The 21,444-nt window shown below is 43.9% G+C and overlaps 1 protein-coding gene across 1 annotated transcript in view; it reads left to right on the plus strand.

The window, feature by feature from the left end:
* Positions 1-6,925: 6,925 nt before the first annotated feature.
* The window catches only part of LOC117733181 (voltage-gated potassium channel subunit beta-2-like), a 120,848-nt gene continuing 106,329 nt past the window's right edge, over positions 6,926-21,444 (plus strand). The window contains exons 1-2 of the mRNA XM_034536608.1: positions 6,926-7,266; positions 19,050-19,093. Of these exons, the coding sequence (XP_034392499.1) occupies positions 6,926-7,266; positions 19,050-19,093 (385 nt within the window). The remainder of the gene's footprint in view (positions 7,267-19,049; positions 19,094-21,444) is intronic.

A 21,444-nucleotide genomic window follows, 5' to 3' on the forward strand; every position in this document is an offset into this window, starting at 1 on the left:
TGGCACCTATAGTGTGATCCGTTGCTACAGAGACCAGAGTAGTATAGAACTAAGGAGCAAGTGCATAGAGCAGCCACATCGCATAAGAAAATATCTACTAATTTAGATGAAAGCCTGTGAAGATTACAAAGAAAAACTAAAAACGTAATATGTGTGAATGTGCTATATTGTTTGTAACATAACAGACTGTGGAAGTAACCGCAGGTCTCTAAACCAACTGTTTGTGCTGGAGTGTCTGACAGTAATATCGTAATACATATTGGCAGAGTCAAAAAGAATACAGAGGTTACAAGAGAAAAGTGGGGTAGTTGAACACTTAAATTAAACACTGAGCTTTTGATTGCAGATGTTTAGTGAATTGTTTTTGCCTCTTCTGCATTTTCAGGATCATTCATTGCAACATTCAATTGAATTCAGTTTATTTTGTATAGGCCAATATCACAAATTACAAATTTGCCTCAGAGGGCTTTACAATCTGTACACATACAACATCCCTGTCCCAGGACCTCACATCGGTTCAGGAAAAACTCCCCAAAAATAACCTTTCACAGGGAAAATGGGAAGAAACCTTCAGGAGAGCAACAGAGGAGGATCCCCCTCCCCGGATGGACAGATGTAATAGATGTCATGTGTACAGAATGAACAGCATTACAAAGTTACATAAACACATTACATGAATATGACAATGTATGAATGGAACTCCAATCCATGAAACAGGAGGTAGAGAGGAGGGCGGGCAGGTTGATCAGCAGGGGCGATCAGCAGGGCCAACGCTGGAGGCCGGCTCACCAGGCATCAGACACCGCCAGGTCCAATGGACCCTGTGAAGTCACAAAGACTCCGGGGAGGAAGCAGAGTTAATAAGGTGTAATGGAGAGATGTAAATTCATGCATAAGTAGAGAGAGAAAAGGAGATGGGTGCTTAGTTTTTGTGAGTAAGCAAGCTGCAGTATTCTGGATCAATTGGAGGGACGTAAGAGACTTATTAGAGCAGCCTGATAATAAGGAGTTGCAGTAATCTAGTCTGGAAGTAACAAACGCATGAACCAGCTTTTCTGCATCTTTTTGAGACAAGATGTGCCTGATTTTTGAAATGTTACGTAGATGAAAAAAATGCAGTCCTTGAAATTTGCTTCACATGGGAGTTAAAGGACAAACGCCGAGATTCTTTACAGTGGCATTGGATGCCAGGGCAATGCCATCTACCGAAAACACATCACCATATAATTGATCTCTGAGGTGTTCAGAGCCGAGTAAAATAACTTCAGTTTTGTCTGAGTTTAACATCATGAAGTTGCAGGTCATCCATGTTTTTATGTCTTTAAGACATGCTTGAAGTTTAGCGAGCTGGTTGGTCTGGTTTGATCGATAGATATAATTGAGTATCATCTGCATAACAACGAAAGTTTCCGCTTCAAAACATTGGTACTTGCGTACCGTGCTGCGAACAGATCGGGTCCGGTCTACATCCAGGACATGGTCAAACCATACACCCCAGCTCGTTCACTTCGCTCGGCTTCTGCCAATCGGCTTGTAGCTCCTTCACTTCGAGCTAAATACTCAACAAAGTCATGACTGTTTGCTGTGCTGGCTCCTCATTGGTGGAACAAGCTCCCCATTGACATCAGGACAGCAGAAAGTCTCTACATCTTCCGTCACAAACTAAAAACGCATCTTTTTCGACTATACCTTGAATAGGGAAGGTAGAGCCTTAGTAGCACTTACATTTCTCTTACTGATAGCACTTTGTAGTTTAACACTTTAGTAGCACTTAAATGGCTCTTATGGATAACACTTTGTAGTTTAACGTTATTGAAGAAATTGTACTTGTTTGATTCTTCTTGTTCTGAGTTTGGACTCATGGTTTAATGCACTTATTGTAAGTCGCTTTGGATAAAAGCGTCTGCTAAATGACATGTAATGTAATGTTTGATCGATAGATATAATTAAGTATCATTTGCATAGCAATGAAAGTTTATGGAGTGTTTCCTGATAATGTTGCCCAAAGGAAGCATATATAAGGTAAATAAAATTGGTCCAAGCACAGAACCTTGTGGAACTCCGTGATTAACGTTGGTGGTCATTGAGGCTTCATTGTTTACAAATACAAATTGAAATCGATCTGATAAATAGGATTTAAACCAACTTAGTGCGGTACCTGAAATGCCAATCGACTGATCCAGTCTCTGTAATAGGATGTCATGATCAATGGTGTCGAATGCAGCACTAAGGTCTAACAAAACAAGTACAGAGATGAGTCCTTTATCTGATGCAATTAGGAGGTCATTTGTAATTTTCACCAGTGCTGTCTCTGTGCTGTGGTGTTTTCTAAATCCTGACTGGAACTCCTCAAATAAACTATTCTGATGTAGAAAGTCACACAACTGATTTGTGACTACTTTCTCAAGGATCTTAGAGAGGAAGGGGAGGTTAGAGATCGGTCTGTAGTTAGCCAACACCTCTGGATTAAGAGTGTTTTTTTTCAGGTTTAATTACAGCTACTTTGAAGGAATGTGGTACATGCCCTGTTAGCAAAGACACATTAACAATATCCAACAGCGAGGTGCCAATTAAAGGCAACGCGTCTTTAAGCAGCCTCGTTGGGATGGGGTCCAAGAGACAGGTAGACGGCTTAGAAGTAGAAACCGTTGAAGACAATTGGTCAAGAGTAATGGGAGAAAAGCCATCCAAATATACTCCAGGGCATACATCCGTTTCCAAGGCCATTCCTCTTGAGAACAGATTGGCACTGGTTGAGGGCAGGAGATCATCCATCTTGCCTCTAATAGTTAAAATCTTTTCATTGAAGAAGTTCATGGAGTCATTACTACTAAGGTCTATAGGAATACACGGCTCCACAGAGCTGTGACCGTCAGCCTGGCTACAGTGCTAAAGAGAAACCTGGGGTTGTTCTTATTTTTCTCTATTATTGATGAGTAATAGGCTGCATATGGACCTGGTGGCCGGTACAGTATAACAAATATAATTGGCTGTAATGTTTTCCAGGTTGGATGTGAAAGACTAAGAACAAGGCTTTCATATGAGTTGTAGTTTAATTTAATAAGTTTAATAAGCATGACAAGTTTGGGGAAGATTCCAGCAACTCCAGTTGAGCCAGTAGGTGGCGCAATGAGAATGTGAATATATATATACATGCATCATGCGTCTCAACGTGAAGTGTAGACCACGTTGTGTAAATTACATGTGAAGTGTAGACCATATATTTTAAGTGAAAAGTCAATTTTTCTGAATAATCATCTTCAAGGCCTTCAGATCATCCTGGAAAGAAGATTAAAGTTGATCGGATCATTTTTGTGGGAGATAACCTTAAGTATATCAGTCGGTCGGACTCTAATAATACCCCTAGCAAATTCAATAGGGTCCTCTCGGACTGACTTCGTCAGTCGCTCTGTACCTTTAATAATACCCCTAGCGAATTCGTCAGTCGCTCGGACCCTAATAAGAATCCCAGCGAATTCAATAGGTTCCTCTTGGACTGACTTTGTCAGTCTCTCCGTACCTTTAATAATACCCCTAGCGAATTCAATAGGGTCCTCTCGGACTGACTTCGCTCGGACCCTAATCAGAATCCGAGCGAATTCAATAGGGTTCTCTCCGACTGACTTATTAAAAATAAAATAAAAAATGTATACAATGCATCTTTTAAAGTATATAGTGATAGCGGTGCAAGGTTTATTGATGTTCAATTTGAGGAGGATCTGGCCAAAGGTGATTTATTGTACAGTCTTATCGCAGTGGTCAGGAATGTTCTCCTATATCTGAGAAAACATGAGATATTCATGCAATATTCAAAATGGCCTACATTAGAGCAGGACCCCGAGAGACTATTCTTTTTTCTACATGTGATACATGTGTCTACCAAAGGTCAGACATCTAGTTACAATTCATGGGGAGTGCTGCATTGTTGAATTTTGTAAATGGTAAATGAAGCACTTTTCTTGTCTTCTGACCACTCAATTCAATTCAGTTTATTTTGTACAGCCCAATATCACAAATTACAAATTTGCCTCAGAGGGCTTTACAATCTGTACACATACGACATCCCTGTCCCAGGACCTCACATCGGTTCAGGAAAAACTTACCAAAAATAACCTTTCACAGGGAAAAGAGCAACAGAGGAGGATCCCTCTCCCCGGATGGACAGATGCAATATATATCATGTGTACAGAATGAACAGCATTACAGAGTTACATAAACACATCACATGAATATGACAATGTATGAATGAACCTCCACAATCCATGAGAGAAGGGGGGCGGGGCGCCTCAGTAGGGGCCATGGCGCATCAGCAGGGCCAAGGCAGGAGGCCGGCTCACCAGGCAAGAGGCATCAGACACAGCCAGGTCTGATGGACCCTACGAGATGTTAAGTCGCAAAGACTCCAGAGAGGAAGCAGAGTTAGTAAGCTGCAATGGAAAGATGTAAATTCATCCATAAGTAAAGAGAGAAGAGGAGAGAGTTGCTCAGTGCATTTTAAAACTTCCCCCAGCAGCCTATAAGCCTAGAGCAGCATATCTAGGGGCTGGACCATGGCAACCCTGATTCAGCCCTAACTATAAGCACTATTAAAGAGGAAAGTCTTAAGTCTACTCTTAAATGTTGGGACTGTGTCTGCCTCCCGGACTGAAAGTGAAAGCTGGTTCCATAAAAGAGGAGCTTGATAACTAAAGGCTCTCGCTCCCATCCTAATTTTGAAGACTCTAGGAACCACTCAAAGCACGTTAACATTACATCATTCACACCGATCCATACACTGATGGCAGTGGATACGGTTCCACCTGAACATCAGGAGTAACATTAATACACATTCATACACTGTAGGCACAGCTACGGGAGCAATTTTGTGGTTAAGTGTCTTGCTCACGGATATGTCGACATGGGCTAGCATAGCCGGGGATCGAACACCGATCCTCTGATTGAAGGACGACCCTATTCACCACTAAGCCACAGTCGCCCCTAGGGGGGACTACTGAGCCAAATGATCACACTGAAGCATTAAAATCATATATGATGACTACATTTAGGACTTTAAATGTGTGTGTTATGGTTGGGTGTGTTTTGAGCATTTCTAGCCCCTCAAAACAACCTTTGTCTTTCATGGCAACAGGCTTTCACAAAACAACAAACTTTTGATGCATTTTATTCACTAGGGTCTTTGGATTGGACAGTTAGAGTACAGCGCCTGGATATGGTAAAAGGTTCATGAGAAATTCATAAAAATAATAAATGGCTGACTTCTAGTTGGGCGAAACTTTTGTTTAACAGCTGATGAACAAAAAATATCCAGAATGAGTTGGGCTAGAAGCAGGTAAAAAAAACTCAAAGCGTATTTAAATAATTTACATTTTGCCATAATGTATCTAGCCACTGGCAGTAAGCCAAGTCTATGTAGCATGCCTATAATAGCAACATTGCATAAATCAACTTTTATGCAATTTTAACGGCCGATTATACTCTATAGCTCTAAAGCTGGTGTTTGTGAAGGTTTTTCTCTTTCCGTTCAACACGGTCCTACAGAAGTCCTGTGTGAAGGGAAGCCCGCTGTTGTTTGAAAAACTCCAATAAAAGAACATCTGTCTCATTAAATGCATTTCTTTTGCAAAGCAGGGTTGCAATCATTTGGTCTCATTAAGCAATCGGTCTGTTGTTGACATTTCTCTCAATAACAATTTATGTGTTTTGATCCACAGTCCGGTACAGTAAATATGGTAATTTTTCAATAACCCTTGTTTTTTTTTTACATTTGATAAACGATCTTAAATGCTCCCGTACCTTTTGTTTTTACATACGTGGCTGTGGTTTTTTAGCTTGAAACAATGCTCGCTCAGAAGTGTGTGCGCAAACTACGGAGCTCGCCAATGACGCTCAGACGTAGCTTTACCGCGCGCTGTGTCTGCTGGGGTGACCATGGATCCACAGGATTCGGCTAAGAAGAGAAGGAACAACTAGATTCCCGGTCCCGGTGTCCGGTCGCCCCTCGGGCGAGTGCCCCTGTGAGGTCTCTTGTGCCCCGGCCTCACAATGTCCCACGTCTCTGGTTCTCCTGGGAAGTTACGTCCCAGGAGAGAGCCGTGAGAAAGTGTAGAGAGGAGGAGGTCTAGCTCTATAAATATGATTCACCCACCTTACCTGATGGATGAGCTGTGCAGGGGAACAGCAAGGGAAAAAGATGCATCCCAAGATGCCTCGGATGACCTCTGCTGAGAGAAACCTAGTTTTAATTTGGGTTGGACAGTTTCACCATAACCCAATAATAGTAATATTTTATAAACACAATTTGGCTGTTTAAGTTAGCAACCGTATCCAACTAGCTAAGTGTCTGGATATGTCTCCAGGTTCTTGGTCCGGCTGTTGTTCCTCTATCTCTACCCTCTGGCTGTTTGTATTCAATTCAATTCAGTTTATTTTGTATAGCCCAGAATAACAAATTACTAATTTGCCTCAGAGGGCTTTACAATCTGTACACATACGACATCCCTGTCCCAGGGCCAAGGAGGCAGGAGGCCATGCCCAGGTCAGGGCCAAGGGGCAGGAGGAGTTTCACTGTGACAGATAATATCAAGGTTGTTGTTGGTAATGAATTATTTGCTGAATAGGCTTTTGTTGCTTAGTGACTGGCTGTTGAACAGAGCCAGTTTCATGGAGTGTTTTGTGATTGGTTGTGAGGACTTGGATAGGGTTCTCCGGTTGACTGAATTTCACTTGCTGTTTTTTATGATGGCTGTTTAAAATCCATAAACTACTTTTTAAATCAATTTTGTCAACTTAAACTATTGGAGTGCTTTAGCGTTGATTCCCACATGAATCAGCAGTTCTCTGCTGATCAGATGATATTTATTTTTAATGGCTCTATCACACAATGTTTGATTGTGACACCAGATTGTTTTTTGTCATTAACTTCTAGATGACCAAGCCTGGGGCCAGTGGAGGGGTGCCACCCGGGAGTCGGGACAGCAGTGGCATATGTCGAAGTAGTAGCATCAGCAGTGGGAATAGTGGGTCTGGAGGCAAGATATTGTCCCTGTCATCCATGAGTGATAGTGTGCACAGTGGTCTGAGCTGTTTCCTGTCAGAGCAAGCACTGGAACAGGAAGAGAAGCAGCAACGCAGTAGCCAGTTTGCAGAGTTTCAGCGGCTGAGAGCGGTTCGTGCAGCTGCTCAGCTCAAAAATCTGGAGGATTTTCTTAAAATGAACCATGTTTCACTCCGGGACAGTATGGCTTATTCTACTGGCATGATGTACAGGTAAGATGAATATGTATGTATTTATTAAATGTATCCTCATACAATGGTTCCTTTGGCATCTCTGATTAGGCCTTTTCCGCAATTTCAACTCAACCAACAATTACGGTTTCAACGATTGCTGTTTCTGCTTTCTCCTATTTCCTTGCAAGATCGAGTAAAAAACCTTACTCAAGCAATGTAGATATTATACCCCCTGCTTTGTTTAAACATGTACGTGGGTCTATTGGTCCATACCTTGTTTTCTATTATGAAGATATGAGGTATGTTTGAATCACTTCAAATTCTTAAAATTATACACATACTCACAGGGTGATATATTTAAAAGGTTTATTTATTTGAATTGTGATGATTATGGCTTACAGCTAATGAAAACCCCAGAAAATAACATAAGGCCAATTAAAACAAATATTTTTAATACAGAAATGTTGGCCTACTGAAAAGTCTCTTTTTGCATGAATTACTGCCTCAATATGGTGTGGCATGGAGGCGATCAGCCTGTTGCACTGCTGATGTCTTGATAGTGGCTTCAGCTCTTCTGCATTGTTGGGTCTGGTGTCTCTCATCTTCCACTTGACAAAACCCTGTAGATTCTCCATGGGGTTTAGGTCAGGTGAGCTTTCTGGCCAATCAAGCACAGTGATACCGTGGTCATGAAATCTGGTATTGGTACATTTGGGCAGATGCCAGGTCCTGCTGGAAAAGGAAATCAGCATCTCCATAAAGCAGAGGGAAGCATGAAGTGCTCTAAAATGTCTAGGTAGATGGCTGCACTAACTTTGGACTTGATGAAACACAGTGGACCAACACCAGCAGATAAAATGGCTCCCCAAATCATTACTGATTGTGGACATTTCACACTTGACCTCAAGCAAGGATTGTCGGCCTCCACTCTCACTTCAGACTCTGGGATCCTGATTTCTAAATCCATCCATCCATCCATTTTCAATACCGCTTATCCTCATTAGGGTCGCGGGGGCGCTGGAGCCTATCCCAGCTGACATAGGGCGAAGGCAGGGGACACCCTGGACAGGCCGCCAGTCCATCGAGGGCACATGTAGGGACATACAACCATTCACTCTCACATTCACACCTATGGGCAATTTAGAGATCAATTAACCTGCAGCATGTCTTTGGACTGTGGGAGGAAGCCGGAGAGCCCGGAGAGAACCCACGCTGCCACGGGGAGAACATGCAAACTCCACACAGAAGGACCGCTCCGACCGGGAATTGAACCCGCGGCCCTCTTGCTGTGAGGCGACAGTGCTAGCCACTACACCACCGTGCAGCCCTGATTTCTAAATGAAATGCAAAATGTACTTGTCATCTGAAAAGAGTCCTTTGGACCATTGAGCAACAATCTAGTATTTTTTCTCGTAGTCCAGGTGTGGCAGTGGGGTGTGGTTAGGCTCAGCTGCAGAGTGGGTGGAGCGGGGCTGTGGTTCAGGGAAAGGTGCTGTGATGTGTAAATCAGCCTCAGCTGGAGTCAATTGGGTGTGTTTGTGTCTTCCATATAAGAGCAGGAGTAGATGGGGAACAAGGAGGGAGAGCAGATACCTGTAGCGTTCGCAAGCAGAAACAGGACTGAAATTAATAAAACCTGTTACTGCCCTCAAGATTGTGTGTGTGTTGCCCTCTTTTGTGCCTGCCCGAGACTCAAACCTGTCACACCAGGTAAGACGCTTCTGGTTCAGAAGTGGCTTGACACAAGGAATGTGGTGGGTCTTAAAGCACTGACTCCAGCTGCATTCCACTACTTGGGAATCTCCCCCTAATTCTAGAATGGGCTTTGTTTCACAATCCTCACAAGGCTGCTGTTTTCCTTGTTGCTTGTGCACCTTTTTCTATCAAACTTTTTCCTTCCACTCAACTTTCCGTTAATATACAGCCCTATGTGAACAGCCAGCTTCTTTAGTAATGACCTTTTGTTGGCTTACCCTCCTTGTGGAGGTTGTCAATAATCATCTTCTGGGCAACTGTCAGGTCCAGCAGTCTGAGAGACCATTTAAAGCAGGGGTAACTCAAATTCAGCGAGGTCCAGTTAGAGAGAATTTACTCAAAGGTCCGGAACATCACAATAATGTCTAACTTGATTTAGTCCAATATGCACGTCTGTATGTAACAACTAACTGTCAAATTAAATAAAGAGAGAAATAATATCACAAGAATATTTATTATTAGTTGTCTTTGCCTTGTAGCTTTAAATTCAGTTAATTCAGGTGTCTAGTGATGTCAACCAAAAAAGCCACGATATTATATTATTCTTATAAAATCTGTGTGCAGGGACTACATCTAATAATAATAATAATGCATTTAATTCATATAGCGCTTTTCATAATACTCAAAGACACTTCACATAATTAAAACATCCTAAAAGCTAAAAATAAATAAATAAGAATAGCTAAAATACAGGTAAAACAAATAAATAGGGACTTTCTGTCACCCCACGTCCGGTGCTTGGTTCTATGTGTTGGCCCTAGAGTTCTGGATGTATTGGAGTTTGTTTAGGATTTTGGAAGATGTGCCATAAAGAATACTATTGCAATAGTCAATTCTGGAGGTGATGAAGGCGTGGATTAAAGTTTCAGCAGCAGATGAGGGAAGTGATGGGCGGAGACGGGCAATGTTTTTTAGGTGGAAGAAGGAGGTTCTCGTGATTTGTTTGATGTGATGTTCAAATGAGAGGTTGTTGTCAAACATAATAATAATAATGCATGCATTTAATTTATATAGCACTTTTCATAATACTCAAAGACACTTCACATAATTAAAACATCCTAAAAGCTAAAAATAAATAAATAAGAATAGCTCAAATACAGGTAAAACAAATAAATTGGGACTTTCTGATTCGCTCGGACCCTGATAAGAAAACAAAAACAAACATCCATCCATCCATTATCAGCCGCTTATCCGGGGTCGGGTCGCAGTGGCAGCAGGTTCAGCAGGCCGACCCAGGCTTCCCTCTCACCCGCAACACTTTCCAGCTCATTCTGGGGGATCCCGAGGCGTTCCAAGGCCAGCCGGGAGATATAATCCCTCCAGCGTGTCCTCGGTCTTCCCCGGGGCCTCCTACCAGTTGGACGTGCCTGGAAAACCTCTAATGGCGTCCAGGAGGCATCCTGACTAGATGCCCGAACCACCTCAGCTGACTCCTTTCGACACGAAGGAGCAGCGACTCGACTCCAAGCTCCCCCCTGATGTCCGAGCTCCTTACCCTATCTCTAAGGCTGAGCCCGGCCACCCTACGGAGGAAGCTCATTTCGGCCGCTTGTATCCAAAAACAAACAATCACACATTAAAAGCAGTTCTGAACAGGTGGGTTTTTATTTGCGATTTGAATGAGGAAAGATCAGTGCAGTCTCGGATGAGTTTGGGGAGAGAGTTCCAGAGGGAGGGGGCAGATATGGAGAAGGCTCTGTCCCCCCACGTCCGGTGCCTGGTCCTATGTGGGATGGACAGGAGATTGGCATCAGAGGAGCGGAGCTGACGGGATGGAGTGTGGTAGTGGAGCAGGTCTGTGAGCTAGGAGGGGGCCTGATTATGGAGGGCTTTGTGAGTGAGGAGAAGGATTTTGTATTGAATCCGTTGTGGGATGGGGAGCCAGTGAAGGCTCTGGAGAACAGGGGTGATGTGATCACGGCAACGGGAGTGGGTGAGCAGGCGAGCAGCAGAGTTCTGGATGTTTGTTTAGGATTTTGGAAGATGCGCCATAAAGAATACTATTGCAATAGTCAATTCTGGAGGTGATGAAGGCGTGGATTAAAGTTTCAGCAGTAGATGAGGAAAGTGATGGGCGGAGACGGGCAATGTTTTTTAGGTGGAAGGAGGTTCTGGTGATTTGTTTAATGTGATGTTCAAATGAGAGGTTGCTGTCAAACATGACTCCGAGGTTGCGGACGTGTGGGGAGGGAGACAGAGTGGAGTTGTCAATGGTGAGGCAGAAGTTGTGACTGGTTTTGGTGAGAGATTTGGGGCCGATGATGATCATATCCGATTTATCACAGTTGAGTTTGAGAAAATTGGTTTGCATCCATGATTTAATGTCAGTGAGGCAGTTTGTCAGAGTGGAGTGAGTAGTAGTGGTAATGGCTTTTGTGGAGATGTAGAGCTGGACATCATCAGCGTAGCAGTGGAAAAGGAGACCGTGATGACGTATGATGTTACCAAGAGGGAGCAGGTAGAGGATGAACAGAAGAGGACCAAGCACCGAACCCTTGGGGACGCCCTGAGACAGAGGAGCAGTGGAGGAGGTGCAGTTGTTGATGCTGATGAATTGTTGTCTGTTTGTTAGATATGATTTGAGCCAGGAGAGAGCAGTTAAGATGTCGAGGGACGATTCGAGGCGGGAGAAAAGGATGTTGTGGTTGATGGTGTCGAAGGCTGCAGTGAGATCCAGGAGAAGGAATGTTGAGGTGGCCAGAGTCTGAGGAGAGGAGGAGGTCATTGGTGACTTTGAGAAGGGCTGTTTCCGTGCTGTGCTGTGAGCGGAAACCAGATTAAAATGGCTCGAACAGATCGTTGGAAATGAGGTGGGTTTTGAGTTGTGCAGCGACGACGCGTTCCAGTATTTTTGACAGGAAGGGAAGATTTGAGATGGGCCGGAAATTGCTCATGGTCTCAGGGTCGAGTCCAGGTTTCTTGAGGATGGGGGTGACAGCAGCCAGTTTAAGTGTGTCGGGGACTGAGCCGGAGTTGAGGGAGGAGTTGATTATTGCTATGAGTGGAGCGATGGCTGGGAGACATTCCTTGGTGAGAGTAGATGGTATGGGATCAAGGATACAGGTGGAGCTTCTCATTCCTGTTGTGAATGAAGAGAGCTCCAAAGGGACAGGGGAGAACTGAGAAAGAGGCTGAGGGGTGAATATGGGGAGGGCGGGTGGAGAGATGGAAAGGGCAGGTGAGGTCTTCAGGTTGCTGTAAATTATATCAATTTTTGTATTGAAAAATGAAAGGAAAGAGTTGCACTTGTCGACTGTAAAGGATTTGGAGGTGTTGTCCCTGGGTTTGAGAAGCTTGTTTATTGTTGAGAAGAGAGCCTTTGGGTTGGAGGAGCCAGCGTGTATGAGGTGTGAGTAGTAGGTGGTCCGGGCTGAGATGAGAGCGTTAATGTCCTCCTGGTGGACAGCAGCAACACCACCTCCCGCCCCTCTGGACGAGGTTTATCTGTGTATGTGAATCCTGTGGGGGTGGTCTGGTTTAGTGAGAAATAGTCCAGGGGTTTATGCCATGTTTCAGTGAGGCAGAGAAAATCAAGATTACTGTCCGTTATGAATTCATTCAGAATGAGGCTTTTGTTATTGAGTGAGCGGGTGTTGAGCAAGGCCAGTTTCAGGTGACGTTGCGTTGTGATAGGCTGTGAGGACTGAGGAAGGTGACGGAGATTGGACCAATTCACGTGTGGTACGTTGTGATGACGTAACAAGGAAGTACGATTGCGACAGGACCAGAGGGATGGAATGGAGTTTTGGGACGTGAAGTTGTAGGTGAACATGCGGCCAGAGCTTCTGTGTGAAGGATGGCCTCGGCAAAGTATTCCATGTTGTTTCAGAATGTCCATGTAGTCCGGGTGCAGGTGGTTGTCAAAGCCGCGAAGCTCCAACGCGGAGTACAGCAGCGGCATGGTCCGGTGGCGGAGTAGTAGTGTTAAGCTAGCGCCAGCCTGTGACCGAGAGCCCGCCGTCCGCGAGATGGGAAGCGATGTGCAGCCCAGGAGAATCAGCGAGATGATCCACAGCATACCAGCGGGAAGATGGCAGCAGTCCGGTGAGTAGAGAGTGGTAGCCTGGAGGGGCTATCAGCCCGTTAGCCTGACGATCCTGCCCGGGGAATGGAGGTCCACCTGGTGCAGTGGTGGCTAGCGGAGACCAACCCATGCTGCTGCTCCAGAAGACCACTCCATAGAAGATGGCTGATGCCACCATTGAGTCAAAGAAGGTCTTCAGGAGTGCTCCCTGCAGTCTCCTCAGCAGAAAGAGCCTGCTATTTCCCTTTTTTATAAAGTGTGTGGTAAGACCAGTCAATTTTTTTGTTCAAGTGAACACCCAGATTTTACAATCTCAATGTCCATTTCCTGGATGTTCACTGGTTCCAGGGGAGAGCGTTTACTCCGGCGGAAGCCCACCACCAGTTCTTTGGTTTTACCAGAGTTGATCTGAAGGCGGTTCCGCTGGCATCATTCTATGAAGTCCTGGTTAAGTTCCCTGTATTCCCTGTCATCGGCGGCGGTGGAAAAGAGGCCGACGATTGCAGTCATCAGAGAACTTCTGTATGTGGCCGTTATCAGAGTTGTATTTGAAGTCCGAGGTGTAAATGGTGAAGAGGAATGGTGCCAGAACGGTTCCTTGTTGGGGCCCCTGTGCTGCAGGACACCCGGTCTGACTCACACTCCCGTATGCGCACATACGGTGGACAGTTTGTGAGGTAGTCCAGGATCCATGCAGTGAGGTGGTGGTCAACCCCGGTCTGCTCCAGCTTGTCCCTCAGAATCAAAGTCTGGATCTCTGCACTTCCATTCGAGCAGTTACCCACCCTTAACCATAACTCTATAGAGACTGTGTCTGTCCCACGGCCACTTAAATTAATTAAATCAAAAGTAACCTCATAAAGGTTAACAACACTAGCGCAACAGTGCAACAAAACAGGATAATTAAATGTGGACTCCTAAATATTAGATCTCTGTCATCTAAAGCTGTATTAGTAAATGTTTAAATATCAGACAATCTTATTGATTTATTGTGTCTTAATGAAACCTGAATAAGCCATGAAGAATATGTCAGCCTAAATGAATCAACTCCTCCAAGTCATATTAATACTCAGTCCACCAGGTCCATATTCTGAATTTCTATCTGAATTTTTAGAGTTTCTATCAAGTTTAGTCTTTAAAACTGATAAGGTTATTATTGTAGGAGATTTTAATATTCATGTAATGTTGATAATGATTGCCTTAGTGCTGCATTTAGCTCATTGTTGGACACGATTGACTTCTGTCAGAGTACAGAAACCCACTCACTGCTTTGGCCACACCCTCGACCGTGTTCTTGCATATGGCATTGACATTGAGCATTTGAAGGTCTTCCCTTAGAACCCTCTTCTGTCAGACCATTACCTCATAACTTTTGAGTTTATACTACCGGAGTATACACCGTTAGTCAAAAGTTTAACTAACTGACAGTGCTGTAGCTAAATTTAAAGAAGCGATTCCTTTTGCATTTGATTCAATACCACCTCTCAATGTGACGGAGGACTCCTGTGCTAACTTTAGTCCGTCCCAGATTGAACATCTTGTCGATAGTGCTACAGGCTCATTGAGAATGACACTAGACTCGATATATCAAAATGCGAGTTTGCCAAAATGTTGTGTTTTTCGTCGGTCCTGATATGCATGTGAAATTTAAGAACGTTTGGGATATGATAAAGGCCCCAAAAGGGCAACATTCCTTAGAGATGTAGCGCCCTGCTGATTTGATTACATGTGTGTGGTGGTGCGTTTTGTTATGAGGTCTGTTGTGTCCCGACTTTTCTGAGCTGGTTCAGGTGTCCAGAGGGTGGGGAGCCAATAAGAAGGAGGGAGGTGAGTGAAGATAAAGGGGAGGTGAAGCTAGAGTTCGGGTGATGATTTCGAGAGTGGGGGAACAGGTGTGTTAGCGGAAGAGTGAACGGAGGGTTTGGGATTGGCGTCGAGGAGCAGCTACACGGAGGACAGTGAGCCGGGTTGAAAGCGCGGTCGGAGTGCGGCGGACCAGCTGACGGTTAACCCGTGAGGGGTTCCTTGAGGACGACGTAGCCGGCGAGAAGAGGGGAGGCAGGACGGAGGTTCCGGGGATCATCGCGCTTCCAGAGGGGACCAGCTGGTTTTAGTAGGACTGCATCAATCGCTCTCTCTGAGGACCGTGACTACTGACCCCGCAGATGAGGAGGATTAACATGAGCTCCAACAAGCGCGCCAGCCTAGGGTACCCTAGCACAGACTGTTAACGCCCGGGTATGAGTGTGTGTTTCTGTTATGCGTATTGTTTTGTATAAGAATAAATGTTAATGTGTGTTAATCCCGTGTCTTGATAGAATTCCAGGGTTAGCAACCTGCTATATTTATAAAGGACACAAGGAGTTTAACCCAGGATATATATTTATATAAATGCATGGGGGTTGAGCCCACATCAACAGTAGGCTATAGTGAGAATTTGAGTAGACCCTTTTTCAGTGCACCTCCCATGCAAACAGAGGGAAAGTAGGAGGCCCCTGACTAAAACAGCAACTGAGAGGGGGGGCTACAGAGAAAAAAAAGAAAAACAATAGGTTCCTCTACGACAAAGTCGTCACAAGGACCCTAATAAGAACAACCCCAGGTTTCTCTTTAGCACTGTAGCCAGGCTGACAGTCACAGCTCTGTGGAGCCGTGTATTCCTATAGACCTCAGTTGTAATGACTTCATGAACTTCTTTAATGAAAAGATTTTAACTATTAAAGGCAAGATTGATGATCTCTTGCCCTCAGCCAGTGCCGATCTGTCCTCAAGAGGCCTTGGAAACAGCTGTATGCCCTGGTGTATATTTGGATGGTTTCTCTCCCATTAACCTAGACCAATTGTCTTCAACGATTTCTACTTCTAAACCGTCTACCTGTCTCTTGGACCTGTGACGACCCTCTCACTCTGCAGCTGGGTCCCCGGCCTAACAAGGCTTCCTGGTGGGAGGAGCTCCGAGAGGGCATAAAAGGCGGCGTGTCTCGCTCTCTCTCCATGATGCTACCACTCAGCAGGGCCTGCTGCACCAGCCTTGTCCTGTGCTGCTTGGAGCTTTTTGGGTTGTTGTGGCAATAAACAGGTTGCGTTTTGTGAGATCAATGTGTGGCCTCCCTTTTTATTACTAGCCGTGAGCTAGGTGGTAACAGACCCCATCCCAACGAGGCTGCTTAAAGACGTGTTGCCTTTAATTGGCACCTCTCTGTTGGATATTGTTAATGTGTCTTTGCTAACAGGGCGCCGTAACGCGCTGCCTTGGCGCATGCCCCATACCTGACCTGGCTAACAGGGCATGTACCACATTCCCTAGCTGTAATTAAACCTCTCCTGAAAAAGCCCACTCTTAATCCAGAGGTGTTGGCTAGCTACAGACCGATCTCTAACCTTCCCTTCCTCTATAAGATCCTTGAGCAAGTAGTCGCAAATCAGTTGTGTGACTTTCTACATCAGAATAGTTTATTTGAGGAGTTTCAGTCAGGATTTAGAAAACACCACAGCACAGAGACAGCACTGGTGACAATTACAAATGACCTCCTAATTGCATCAGATAAAGGACTCATGTCCGTACTGGTATTATTAGACCTTAGTGCTGATAGAGGACTCATCTCTGTACTGGTCTTGTTAGACCTTAGTGCTGATAAAGGACTCATCTCCGTACTGGTATTATTAGACCTTAGTGCTGCGTTCAACACCATTGACCATGACATCCTATTACAGAGACTGGATCAGTCGATTGGCATTTCAGGTACCGCACTAAGTTGGTTTAAATCCTATTTATCAGATCAATCTCAATTTGTATTTGTAAACGATGAAGCCTCAATGACCACCAACGTTAATCACGGAGTTCCACAAGGTTCTGTGCTTGGACCAATTTTATTTACCTTATATGTGCTTTCTTTGGGCAACATTATCAGGAAACACTCCATAAACTTTCATTGCTATGCAGATGATACTCAATTATATCTATCGATCAAACCAGAGGAGACCAACCAACTCGCTAAAATTCAAGAATGTCTTAAAGACATAAAAACATGGATGACCTGCAACTTCCTGATGTTAAACTCAGACAACACTGAAGTTATTTTACTGGGCCCTGAACACCTCAGAGATCAATTACCTGGTTATGTGGTTTCTGTAGATGGCATTGCCCTGGCATCCAACACCACTGTAAAGGATCTCTGCGTTATCTTTGACCTGGACTCAAGCTCCTAGATATGCTGCTATAGGCTTATAGGCTGCTGGGGGATGTTTTAGGATACACTGAGTACCTATCTCCTCTTCTCTCTCTCCTTATGGATGAATTTAAATCTCTCCATTGCACCTTATTAACTCTGCTTCCTCCTTGGAGTCTTTGTGACTTCACATCTCATAGGGTCCATTGGACCTGGCGGTGTCTGATGCCTGGTGAGCCGGCCTGCCACGTTGGCCCTGCTGATGTCGTATGTGTACAGATTGTAAAGCCCTCTGAGGCAAATTTGTAATTTCATGATATTGGGCTATACAAAATAAACAGAATTGAATTGGATGGTGTTGAAGCCACTGGGGAAGTCGAAAAACATGACTCTCACAGTGCTTCCAGCGTTTTCCAGGTGAGAAAGGCATCTGTGAAGCAGGCAGATGACCGCATCATCCACCCCGATGCCAGACTGGTAAGCAAGCTGAAGTGGGTCCAGAGATGAGCTCACCAGAAGATGAAGACGGACAAGGACCAACCTCTCCAGGGTCTTCATCAGGTGGGATGTTAAAGCCATTGGCCTGAAGCTGTTGAAGTCCTTGGACTGCTGGGTCTTTGGTACTGGTACCACGCAGGATGTCTTCCAAAGCTGTGATTCTTTCCCCAAGCTCAAGTTTAAGACGTGCTCCACTATCCCGCAGAGCTGGTCTGCGCAGGATTTGAGGAGCCTTGAGCTGATGTCGTCTGGACCCGTGGCCTCATCCTCCTCTGTTCTTTCCTCACCTGGTTATGGGACAAGTTGGGGGGTGGGGTGCTGTGAGGTGTTGTTTGGCCTGGAGTGCTATATATATATATGTATGTGTGTATATATATGTATATATATATGTATATATGTATATGTATATATGTATATATATATATGTGTGTATATATATATATATATGTATGTATATATGTGTGTGTATATATATATATGTGTGTGTGTATATATATGTATATGTGTATGTGTATGTATATATATATGTCATCGTTTACAAATACAAATTGAGATCGAGCTGATAAATAGGATTTAAACCAATCAGGATTTACCTGAAATGCCAATCGACTAATCAGTCTCTGTAATAAGATGTCATGGTCAATGGTGTCGAACGCAGCACTAAGGTCTAACAAGACAAGTACAGAGATGAGTCCTTTATCTGATGCAATTAGAAGGTCATTTGTAATTTTAACCAGTGCCGTCTCTGTGCTGTGGTGTTTTCTAAATCCTGACTGAAACTCCTCAAATAAACTATTCTGATGTAGAAAGTCACACAACTGATTGGCATTTGTGTTTGACTGATCAATTGTAGATGTATTATTTATGATATAATTCAATTTAGTTTATTTTGTACAGCCCAATATCACAAATTACAAATTTGCCTCAGAGGGCTTTACAATCTGTACACATACGACATCCCTGTCCCAGGACCTCACATCGGATTAGGAAAAACTCCCCAAAAATAACCTTTCACAGGGAAAAAAGGGAAGAAACCTTCAGGAGAGCAACAGAGGAGGATCCCTCTCCCCGGGTGGACAGATGCAATAGATGGCATGTGTACAGAATGAACAGCATTACAGAGTTACATAAACACATTGCATGATAATGTAATGTGTTTAATCTGATAATGTATGAATGGACCTCCAATCCATAAAACAGAAGGATGTAGAGAGGAGGGGGGGCTATATATAGTATACCAGTGTATTTAATTGTGCTGCTCAGAAGGAGACAGCTTTAAAGCCATTTGCTGGATTTTCCCTTTACTGTACTTGAATATATAATGTGATGCTATGAGATTTGCTGTTCTCACTGGACTGTGATTCTTTTGTCAACAGAAATCTAGGCAAATCAGGGCTGAGGGTGTCGTGTCTTGGATTAGGTGAGTGTGATATAAACATGCATGTCACGATCTTGGGTTTTTGTGTCTTGTTCCCTTTTTTATTTTGACGTCCTTGTCTCTCGTGTCCTTGATTTCCCTGCACTTCCTGTCCCTATGATTGTCTGCCCTGACCCTGATTGTTTCCTCCTGTGTCTAATTACCTGCTCCTTCCCAGTGTATTTAAACCCTGTTTGTCTCCTGCCCCAGTGTCGGTTAGTCCCGTTTAGATCCCCGTTGAGCATTGTTGTTTTGTGAGATTCCTCGGTTTTGAGAAAGAATACAATTTCCTTACACTGTTGTCGGCGTTTGGGTCCTCTCTCGGTACACATGACAATGCCTCCCTATCTTCTATGACAATTAGACTTTCAAAATCTAAGTTATCTTTCTTGTCAATTCTGCCATGTGTAGTACATAGATATTCAAAATGTGGTAACACTTTTGATCGAGGAACATTTCAGCTTATTAGTTGAGATTCAAAAAGTCAACTTCGCTTTTAAAAAAAAAAGTTTTCCAGATTACTATTGAATGTATGAGATGGTTGATGAACAACCTGTTAACGCCGTGACGTAAAAATGTACACAAGTACAGGCATGTATTTATTAATGACTTATAATTTGTACTTTTGTAATATGTCAAGTTATTGTAATACAAAACAAAAAGTGTAAAGATTAGGTAATTGGTGCTATGTCTTAAAACCTAAAGCAGACTGTACTAACTGGACACTGTACACAATTGCTATTTATAGTTAGTTACTGTTGCAAGAAAGCTGCGATTCTTGTAATTCGAGTGCTACAAATCATTTCAAGATAGGATCACAACAGCAGCTACAATCAACGCCTGTCGGACAACAAAAAACAAGCAAATAATATAAAAAGCTAGGCAACAAACCAATAAAGCCTCATGGTGAGCCATAGATCGATAACATTACGTTGGCAAAGGTCCAGACCATCCAATCTAGTAAAAGATTTAGTCCAAACACGTGATTACATCCATAAATATCCACGGACTTCTGTTGCATCATTTCAAATCAGCTGCCAATATGCCTCATTACTTAGGTCCTAACTCCCGTTCACGCACCACCCCGAAAACTTGCTATCAATATGTTTGCCGTACTCTGACCTTTCGATTGACACCTCACTTGACCCAATAGGATTGGCATGTCCTCTTCAGCCTTCAATAGCCAATGAGAGTCTGCATAGAAGGAAAGTGCCTGCTCCTCTTTTTTCGTGCCAGGACTGCGCCCATTGTGACCGAAGGTTCGTATGACTAGCGTTTCGTATAGACAATGAAATGACGGCAAAAACAATATGCTACTTCAGGGGTTAGGTTGAGAGCCCAAACAGGGAAGTCACTGCATAAGGGCAGACAGCTTCAATTCAGTTTATTTTGTATAGCCCAATATCACAAATTACAAATTTGCCTCAGAGGGCTTTACAATCTGTACACATACGACATCCCTGTCCCAGGACCTCACATCGGATCAGGAAAAACTCCACAAAAATAACCTTTCACAGGGAAAAAAGGGAAGAAACCTTCAGGAGAGCAACAGAGGAGGATCCCTCTCCCCGGATGGACAGAAGCAATAGATGTAATGTGTACAGAATGAACAGCATTTACAAAGTTACATAAACACATTACATGAATGACAATGTATGAATGGAACTCCAATCCATGAAACAGAAGGAGGTAGAGAGGAGGGGGGGCGGGGCGCATCAGCAGGGGCGCATCAGCAGGGCCAACGCGGGAGGCCGGCTCACCAGGCATCAGACACCTCCAGGTCCAATGGACCCTATGAGACGTGAAGTCACAACGATTCCGGGGAGGAAGCAGAGTTAATAAGGTGCAATGGAGAGATGTAAATTCATCCATAAGGAGAGAGAGAAGAGGAGATAGGTGCTCAGTGTATCCTAAAACATACCCCAACAGCCTATAAGCCTATAGCAGCATATCAAGGGGCTCGACCAGGGCAAACCTGATTCAGCCCTAACTATAAGCACTATCAAACAGGAAAGTCTTAAGTCTATTCTTGAATGAGGTGACTGTGTCTGCCTCCCAGACTGAAAGTGGAAGCTGGTTCCAGACCGGCTGTGTGTCAGTGAGTAACCACTATAATGCGTTTATGCTTCAGTTACTCTGTGTCGGCAATACTGATAGTACCTTTTGAAGTGTGCAAGACTATAAGCCTTTTTAGCATAGGTATGTGACCGTGGTTTTTTCAGTTTATTTTGTATAGACCAATACCACAAATTTGCTTCAGAGGGCTTTACAATACAACCCGGATGGACAGAAACAATAGATGTCATGTGTACAGAATGAACAGCGGTTACTAATGGTCCTTTGCAGTCTCCAAA

Source organism: Cyclopterus lumpus, chromosome 7, assembly GCF_009769545.1.
Source record: "Cyclopterus lumpus isolate fCycLum1 chromosome 7, fCycLum1.pri, whole genome shotgun sequence".
Taxonomy (NCBI): Eukaryota; Metazoa; Chordata; class Actinopteri; order Perciformes; family Cyclopteridae; genus Cyclopterus; species Cyclopterus lumpus.